The sequence below is a fragment of the Dendrobates tinctorius genome, unplaced genomic scaffold (assembly GCF_039654945.1).
Source record: "Dendrobates tinctorius isolate UK_male_01 unplaced genomic scaffold, ASM3965494v1 ptg000015l, whole genome shotgun sequence".
NCBI classification, from domain to species: domain Eukaryota; kingdom Metazoa; phylum Chordata; class Amphibia; order Anura; family Dendrobatidae; genus Dendrobates; species Dendrobates tinctorius.
The window spans coordinates 6,628,522-6,638,462 of NW_027361683.1; the positions used below are offsets into that span (position 1 = coordinate 6,628,522).

At 46.0% G+C, this 9,941-nt stretch overlaps 1 protein-coding gene across 1 annotated transcript in view; it reads left to right on the forward strand.

Moving 5' to 3' along the window:
• The window catches only part of DNALI1 (dynein axonemal light intermediate chain 1), a 69,368-nt gene extending 60,510 nt beyond the window's left edge, over window positions 1–8,858 (forward strand). Inside the window, exon 6 of the mRNA XM_073562418.1 lies at window positions 8,602–8,858. Coding sequence (XP_073418519.1) covers window positions 8,602–8,637 — 36 coding nt within the window. The 3' untranslated portion in view covers window positions 8,638–8,858. The remainder of the gene's footprint in view (window positions 1–8,601) is intronic.
• The last annotated feature ends 1,083 nt before the right edge of the window (window positions 8,859–9,941 follow it).

The window sequence follows — 9,941 nt, forward strand, 5'->3', positions numbered from 1 at the left end:
CTACCTTTTGAGGTATAAGCTAACGAGATTGCTTCTCTAATCCATCTGGCTAGTGTACTTTTGGACACCCCAAGACCTTTCCTAGGGCCTTGGTAGGAGACAAAGAGGGCATTGTCCTTCTTCCAGGGATCGGTAGCCGCTAGATACTCCAAGAGGCATCTCCTAACATCTAAAGTGTGTAGCTTCTCCTCTTTCTCATTAGTTGGTTTAGGGAGGAAGGATGGAAGGACTATTTCCTGCGACCTATGAAAGCTGGAGGCTACTTTTGGTAAATACGCTGGGTCAGGTCTAAGTATTACCCTATCCTCTTTTACCTGAAGAAAAGGTGGGCGCCTAGACAATGCCTGAATGTCGCTTACCCTACGGGCTGACGTTATGGCTATCAGGAAAGCTATCTTGAGGGACAGGCTCCTAATAGAGGCTGACGAGATGGGCTCAAATGGCACTTCTGTCATAGCTGTGAGGACCAGGTTCAAATCCCATGGCATGAGTCTATTCTTTACTATTGGTCTGGATCTACTCGCTGCTTTGATAAACCTATTGACCCAGTAATTAGCCGCGATGTTGCAGCTAAAGAGGGCCCCTAAGGCGGATACCTGTACTTTAAGGGTACTGGTGGAGAGACCCAGGTCCAGCCCTTTTTGTAAAAATTCCAAGATCTGGTCTATAGGGACGGAATCATCAGTATTTATATTTGAGCTTTGGAGGAATCTTTTCCAAATTCTGACGTAAATCTTAGTTGTCACCACTTTTCTACTTTTTAGTAGAGTGTCAATTAGGTCTGGGGAGAAGCCTTTACTTTTTAGCAGTGACCGCTCAAATTCCACGCCGTGAGATGTAGGCCAGCCACCTGAGGGTGGAAGACCGGGCCCTGGGACAGAAGGTCCGGGAGAACCCAAGGATCGTCTACCGACATGATCCTGAGGTTCGAGAACCATGCCCTTCTGGGCCAGAACGGGGCGATGACTATGACCCTTGCCCTGTCCTTCCTGATCTTCCTCAACACCAGAGGAAGTAGAGATAGGGGAGGAAAGGCGTAGGCTAGCCTGAAGTCCCATTTTATCAGTAGCGCATCTACTGCCAGAGGAGTCTCCCTGGGATTTAGGGAGCAAAACTGTCTCGTTTTCGAGTTCTCCTTGGTGGCGAATAGATCCACCTCTGGTTGACCCCATCTCTGCACGATCTGAACGAAAATGGAGGTGTTTAAGGCCCACTCTCCTTGTTTTAACAGATTGCGGCTTAGGAAATCTGCCGCAACGTTTTCTTTTCCTCTTATGTGAAGAGCCGTGAGAGATAAAAAATGCCGCTCTGCTAGCTGGAACAACTGTCCTGCCACATTCAGAGTTTTGGATCGAGTTCCGCCTTGGTGGTTGATATAGGCCACGGCCACTCGATTGTCCGAGAGAACTCGTACGTGATGGCCCTGTAGATACATAAGGAGCTCTTTAGCTGCGTGTACTACCGCTGTCAATTCTTTCAAATTAGAAGACATTTGTATCTGATCCCGTTCCCATAGGCCCTGGACCAGAATTTCCTCCATATGCGCCCCCCAACCGGAAGGACTTGCATCCGTGGTGACCACGCGGGTAATGTTATACTCCCAAGGGACCCCTCTAGACAAGTTATTTCTTTCTAGCCACCACTCCAGGGACTCTATTGTGTTTCTGGATAAGGTCAGTCGACCTTCTAAGTTACCCCCAAGAATCCTCTGATACCATAAAACTTCGCCCTGTAGAGTTCTCGTATGAACTTGGGCCCACTGGACCGCGGGAATGCAGGACGAGAGGGAACCCAACAGGGACATGGCTTTCCTGAGGGACATGGAGGGGTTGTTGGAAGCGTTCAGGACCCGGCCATGCAGGTGCAGCAGCTTCTCTGGGGGCAGACGGCATTCCTGCTTTTTAGAATCTAGGGTTAGGCCTAAAAATTGTTGAATTTTTAATGGCTGCAAACGGGATTTTTTGATATTAAGTAGCCATCCCAACTGCTCTAGAGCCGCCGTTGTTTTCTGTAATTGTTCTAAACACTGCTCGGCTGAACTGCCTATTATAAGGAGGTCATCTAGATAGGGAACGACTAGAATGTTTAGCTCGCGCAGATGGGCCATCTCCTCTGCCATCACTTTGGTGAATACTCGGGGCGCAACTGCCACCCCGAAGGGTAAGGCCGCGTACTGGAAGTGCTGGATTGACCCCTCCAACTGAACCGCCAGTCTAAGGAAAGGTTGGTGTGCTAGACATATGGGTATATGGTAGTAAGCGTCTTTCAGATCTAGGACCACCATGAAGCAGTTTTGAAACAGCATTTTTATTGCGGTGTTAATTGTTTCCATTTTAAACGGACGTACGACCAGGAATTTATTGAGGGCTTTGAGGTTAAATATAGCCCTAAATGAGTCGTGCGGTTTTACGGACCAAGAACAGGGGGGGAAAGAAGCCTTTCCCCCTTTCTTCCTCTGGAACTCTCGTCAGGACTTTTTTGTCCAGTAGCTCGAGGACCTCGGTCTCCAGGGCAGCTTGTTCTAGCGGGGAAGATTTGAGCGGAGTTACCCTGAACCGATCTTGGGGAACGCAGGAGAACTCTAGGTGCAGTCCTGTAGCTATCACCCCCAGTATCCAGCTGCTATTTGAGATTCTGGCCCAGGCCGGGTAGAAGGCAAATAATCTTCCTCCTACCGGAGCCACGAGTCATTGGGGCGGCTTCTTATTATCCCGTGATGGACCTTCTTGGCGCCCCCCTCCTCCGAACATGAAGCCCGTACCTCTGGTTTTCTTGTTGTCCCATCTGTTCTGATCTCTGGCCTGCCTCCTGCGGGAATACCCTTTCCTTGAAAAGGGACGTCTCCAGGATGTATTCGGCAGACTCGGAAATTTCTTTTTCTCATCCCCGGCTTTCTCTAACAGTTCGTCTAGGACGGGGCCGAACAAGTATTCACCCTCACAGGGGATAGAACAGAGACGGGACCTGGCTTGGATATCCCCCGGCCAGCATTTTAACCAGAGGGCTCTTCGGGCCGAATTAGACAAACTTGCAGACCTGGCCGCCATTCTTACTGAGTCTGCTGAGGCATCTGCCAGAAAAGCAGCAGCATTCTGGATAATTGGAAGAGACTTACGGATGGAAGCTCGCGAGGTTCCATCCTTTAGCTGGGAGTCCAATTGATCCAGCCAAACCATCATGGATCTGGCTGCGCACGTGGCTGCTATTGCTGGCCTTAGGGCGCCTGCTGACATCTCCCATGTGCCCTTTAAAAAGGAATCTGCCTTTTTATCTAGGGGGTCTTTAAGGGAGGCCATATCGTCGAAGGGTATAGATGACTTTTTGGAGGCCTTAGCTACCGCTGCATCCAGCTTGGGGGCCTTATCCCATCGACTTACAATTGGGTTCTCAAAGGGGTATCTTCGCTTGAAAGCAGGTGGCATAGAACCCCTTTTTTCCGTTTTTTTCCACTCCCTGTCTATCAGGCTCTGGACTCTTTCGTTTAATGGAAAAGTCCTTTGTTTTCTTGGGTCTAGACCCCCGAACATAATGTCCTGAGCAGACAGTTCTGTCTTTTTTTCTTCTACCCCCATGGTTGACCTTATGGTTTTAATTAATTTATCCATTTGGTCCAAGGGAAAACAGAACCGTCTGGAAGAAGAAGAGGAGGCCGAGGACTCTGAGGAGATATCTTCCCTCCTAGGGCCGACTGAAGATTCTGAGCCTGAAACACTAGCCCGTCTTCTTTTAGAAGAATCTTCTTTTGATAGGGCTTTTATTTCAGTCCTGATTAATTGCCTCAGGTCTGTAGCGAAGCTTGGAGCTTCTTCCTCTACCTGCATAAATAGGGAAGAGTGTAAGAGTCTGATACTCCACTCACATTCTACCCCTCATCTCCGTCCCTACCGTCTGTCTCACGCAAGACTGACACAATCTCTTAGGGTGGCCATCTGGTAAGGGGCAACTACAGAGGGCACATTCCTTGTGCTTCTGCTTCCCTGTGGCCTTCTTCCCCTGAGAATCAAAAAACATAAGGGGACACTGCATCAGGGTACATTCTCGCAGATCTCTTACCCTTGCAGATGAGGACAGGTACCGGATCATGGGGGGCTGCAGGAGGATCCTTTGGCCTAGAGGAACTACTGTGGCTCTGTCCACTCGAACGTCCCTCCTTCCGCCTCTTAGGCTGGTCACTGGGGTGCTTTGCCACGGGCTGCACCTCTTGTGGGTCCATGGGGGCTTCTGTTGTGTCCATCGCTGGGCCTCCAGAAGCACCTCAGCAGCAATGCCTTCTGTCTTAAGAAGGCTTCCCCTCCGGATCAGCAGGAACTCCGTCCGGTGTTCGGGCCCCCCATTGGACCGCCTCGCGATCCTCCCCCTCCCCTTCAGGCCTGCCCTTCAGGCGGCGGGCGCGCATCGGCGCGTGTCCACAACAACCGGAAGTCGACCGGCATCCGACTTCCGGTGCTAGGCCCCGCCCCCTCTGCCGCGTCACTTCCGCCGCGCGACAGAGGCCGTGGGGACGCGCGGCAAGGGGCTAGCACTGCGCCGCCGGCTCGGAACCGTCCGCTCCCTTTGTGGGACACCGCCGGCGGCGCCCGCCCAAACGGACCGCTCCGGGGAAAGGAGACACAGGGGGACACCGCTTACCTCACCGGTCCCATAGAGAAGGCGCCCACCGGACCCTGTCTCCGCCTGCTCTTACCACTGCCGTGGACATCCTACCCAGACCCACCGTGGCGCATCCAGAGCCCCCAGCGAGACCGAGGTAGGAGAACCCCCCGCTACCTGAGTCGGTCCGCTGGCCTGGGAATTCAGTTATCCATGACGGACGATCTGTAGGGAGCTCTGTCCTTGTTAGGAACAGGAAACCAACTGATGCGTGGGAGAGGTGCCGCCCTTTTTGTATCTGTAGGTTTTCCTGTTCCTAGGAAGGGCGGATCCCCTCTCTCAGGTGGTGCTGTCATGGACGACCGAATAAAAAGATTTTTTATTTTCATGGCTCTGCGTTACAATCTTCTGTGAAGCACTTGGGGGTTCAAGGTGCTCACCACACATCTAGATAAGTTCCTTGGGGGGTCTTGTTTCCAAAATGGGGTCCCTTGTGGGGGGTTTCTACTGTTTAGGCACACAGGGGCTCAGCAAATGTAACATGATGCCCGCAGACTATTCCATCAAAGTCAGCATTTCAAAATGTCACTACTTCCCTTCCGAGCCCCGACGTGTGCCCAAACAGTGGTCTCCCCCCACATATGAGGTATCAGCGTACTCAGGACAAACTGAAAAACAACTTTTGGGGTCCAATTTATCCTGGTACCCTTGTGAAAATAAAAAATTGCAGACTAAAAAATTTTTTTTTAGGAAAAAAAAAAGATTTTTTATTTTCACTGCTCTGCATTATAAACTTCTGTGAATCACCTGGGGGTTCAAAGTGCTCACTATGCATCTAGATAAGTTCCTTAGGGGGTCTAGTTTCCAAAATGGGGTCATTTGTGGGGGAGCTCCAAAGTTTAGGCACACTGGGGATCTCCAAACACGACATGGTGTCCGCTAACGATTGGAGCCAATTTTCATTTCAAAAAGTCAAATGGCGCTCATTCCCTTCTGCGCCCTGCCGTGCACCCAAACAGTGCCCCCCCCCCCACATATGGGGTACCAGCGTACTCAGGACAATCTGGACAACAACTTTTGTGGTCCAATTTCTCCTGTTACCCTTGTGAAAATAAAAAATAGCGTACTAAAAAATCATTTGAGGAAAAAAAAATGATTTTTTATTTTCACTGCTCTATGTTATAAACTTTTGTGAGGCACTTGGGGGTTCAAAGTGCTCACTACACATCTAGATAAGTTCCTTAAGGGGTCTAGTTACCAAAATGGTGTCACTTGTGGGGGAGCTCCAATGTTTAGGCACACAGGGGCTCTCCAAACGCGACATGGTGTCCGATAACGATTGGAGCTAATTTTCCATTCAAAAAGTCAAATGGCGCTCCTTCCCTTCCGGGCCCTGCCCTGCACCCAAACAGTGGTTTATGACCACATATGAGGTATTGGTGTGCTCAGGAGAAATTGCCCAGCAAATTTTAGGATCCATTTTATCCTGTTGCCCATGTGAAAATGAAAAAACTGAGGCTAAAAGATAATTTTTGTGAAAAAAAAGTACTTTTTTTTTTTTTTTTACAGATCAATATGAGAAGCACCTGGGGGTTCAAAGTGATCACTATGCATCTAGATAAGTTCCTTGGGGGGTCTAGTTTCCAAAATGGGGTCACTTGTGGGGGAGCTCCAGTGTTTAGGCACACAGCGACTCTCCAAACGCGACATGGCAACCGCTAAATATTCCAGCATATTTTCCATTCAAAAAGTCAAATGGTGCTCCTTCCCTTCTGATCCCTGCCGTACGCCCAAACAATGGTTTATGACCACATATGAGGTATCGGTGTACTCAGGGGAAATTGCCCAACAAATTTTAGGATCCATTTTATCCTGTTGCCCATGTGAAAATGAAAAAATTGATGCTGAAAGGAAATTTGTGTTGGAAAAATTAAAATGTCCATTTTTTCCTTCCACATTGCCTTAGCTGTTGTGAAACACCTGAAGGGTTAATAATCTTCTTGAATGTGGTTTTGAGTAGCTTGAGGGGTGCAGTTTTTAGAATGGTGTCACTTTTGGGTATTTTCTGCCATATAGACCCCTCAAAGTGACTTTAAATGTGAGGTGGTCCCTAAAAAAAATGGTTTTGTAAATTTTGTTGTAAAAATGAGAAATCGCTGGTCAACTTTTAACCCTTATAACTTCCTAACAAAAAAATATTTTGCTTCCAAAATTGTGCTGATGTAAAGTAGACATGTGGGAAATGTTTAGTAACTATTTTGTGTCACATAACTCTAGTTTAACAGAATAAAAATTCAAAATTTGAAAATTGCGAAATTTTCAAAATTTTCCCCAAATTTCTGATTTTTTCACAAAAACTCAAAAATTATCGACCTAAATTTACCACTAACATGAAGCCCAATATGTCACAAAAAAACAATCTCAGAATCTCTAGGATGCGTTGAAGCGTTTCAGAGTTATTACCTCATAAAGGGACACTGGTCAGAATTGCAAAAAATGGCCAGGTCATTAAGGTCAAAATAGGCTGGGTCATGAAGGGGTTAAATGTTGTTCTCAAAAATCAACAGTGGCATTTGACTGACACGATTGCTGGTGCCAATGCCATGGCTGCCACTTACTACACCTGCTGGGCTTCCTAGGGGGGTAATGTCTTTTTCTCAATATTTTAAAATATTTTTTAAAACTAGAACTATTTGCATTATTCTCCTCCTTCCATCGTTAAAAATAAAATAAGAATATTTAGTATTGCCATGCCCATGAAAGTCAGCTCTGGCAAAATAAAAAATCAATGCGTACAGTGAAATACGTGAAGAGAAAAAGAATCAATTGCGACTTTTCAAAAAGTCACAAACGCAGTTTTATTCCAGTCCCCTCAATTGAGTGATTTTATGTAAACCAGCAAATTTGGCACAATTTTTGCACCATTTGGTGATGTACAACTCTGCTCTAAAGTTGCAAAACAGGTCAAAGAAAAACACAGACCATTGCACGTGCCTTTTTGAAAAAAAAAAAAAAAAAAAATTGACAAAATGCAGCATGTACCATAAAAAATGTGGCTTTAAAAACAAACAAAACAAACACATATGCTGAATCTGGACCATAAAGACTGACTCCGTTAAAGGGAGTATCAGCTGCCGGCACCGCCATCAGGGCCTTATCTACAGCATTCTGAAATGCGGGTCCGGTGCCTCCCATCTTCTAGCAATGACGTCCTCTTCTTTGCTGCCTGTCATGGCTCCTACGCACTGCAGTTTTCTGCTCTGCCTGCACAGGAGCCACGACAGACAGCAAAGAAGAGAACATCACCGTTAGAAGATGGGAGGCACCGGACCCGCAACACCCATCGCACCAAGACCGGATCGCCCCCCGGTGAGTATAATATAACTCATTTTTCTTATCTTTCAGGTTACATCGGGTCCTTATCTACAGCATTAAAGAATGCTGTAAGTAAACCCCTGATGGCAGTGCCGGCAGCTAATACTCGAAAAATTGGGTGACAGATTCCCTTTAAGTAACTTTTCTTTGTCTGGCTGGGGGCTTTTTGGAACAAATTCTTCAAAATGCCACAATCAGGTCGATAAACACACTTGTGTCTTTTAACTTGTTTTGCCTTTTTGTAATCTTTAAATGCCCAAAAATAAAATTACGCATAATGAGGCCACGTAAAAAAGGCCGCAAATTGAGCAATGAATAAAGAGAATATATAAAAAAAAAAAAGTTTCTGTTTGCACCTTTTTTCTGAAATAAAAATGGTTCCAAGACAATAGTGAATCAGGGGCTTAGGTTATTTCACACAGTATTCATTTGGAAGCAGAACTCGCCTCTTAAAACAGGGGAAATATAATGGAAAGATACTGGTCTTCTAAATATTCACCAAATCTGCACTGTGTGGATAAGGTCTGGAAGGCATCTGGTGGCATTGCTACCTAAAGATGAAGACTACTAAACTTATTCTTCATCCATGCGCTCTGGCATTTTATTTAATGGCTGAAATAATGCTTTATATTGCAGGCACAGCTCGAAGGAATTATTGCGCCCAAGAAGTAACATCTGTTGACGGGATGTCTGCAGTCTGGAGTCTATGCTAGTGCTAATGCCAAGAAACTAATATTTTTACCTCTGGGACACATTCCTAATTAAAATTGGCTTTTATATATTAAAACCCCCTCGGACATGAAGAATGTTACGATGTCGCTCATTCTATAATGAAACACCTCAATATAGTTAATATCCAAGTTCTTTTGATGATAAAATTGTTCTAACCTCTTTCCAAGTCTTATTGTGTTTTGTGGGTTGTTAATAGGGATTCGCGGATGACAGTTTGCGCCGGACAGTTTAATATGCATTTCTGGCCCTTCAAGTCATCCAGTCTAGAGCGATATCCACACTACCATAGTTCACAGTCCACGATGGCTTGAATTAGCTGGAGAATGTGACTTATGGAGACTACTTCCCACGCTGTGAATTTGTGGTACAGATTACAGGAATTTTTCTGCTACAGATTTACTATAGGTTTTACCTCCATTCTTCAAAGCGGTGCAATCTGCTGTAAAAAGAAACGTAAACAGCATTTATACAAGATAAACATGCATGCTGTGTATATCCACAGAGCATCCGTAGGTTAGGTCAGAGACCTATTCTCTGGGGGGGTCCTAACTATTGTTGTACATTCTTTGGGGGTCCAACTATAGGTCTAAAATGCCAGTTTCTGATTCAGTTGCTGCAGTGGACGATGACCATCGGTTCTGCTGTGGCAGCGAAAGTATTCCAAAATAATAGATTGCGCTTCGACATTTGTTAAAATACAGGATACATTTGGGTCCTAATGTTAGGCTCTCTCAAGATGGGATCTGTCACATGCTGATCTTAATGGAGAAGTGGGATATTTTCTTCATTCTTTTGAGAGTTTGGAATATTGCAGAGCCTTCTTTTACGAGTTTTCAGAATTCTATAAAAGTGAATGGAGAAAGCCGCACATGTGCAGCCAGCTCTCTATTCCTTCACGTGGTTGCGTCCCTATTCATTAGATACCCCATAAACGTACAAGAGACGAATACCCATCTAAATCACTCATTCAGTAAAGCTGAAAAAGGATGAAAATGACACTTCGATATTGTCTTAGTAGTTCATGTACTTGCGCCCATTAAAGTCACAGCATCACAGAGATGCCTTCATCTATAAAAGTGAAAAGGCTCCGTTATGTTAGTCCACGATCACACATCCGTTTGTCAGAGCACAAATTACAAAGCTGAGGGGCCAAGGGTCTCCTGACTCAAACTTGGCACATTCATACAGTTAGGTCTATATATTTGGACAGACCATGACACATGGATGTGTAAATACAGCCTTAG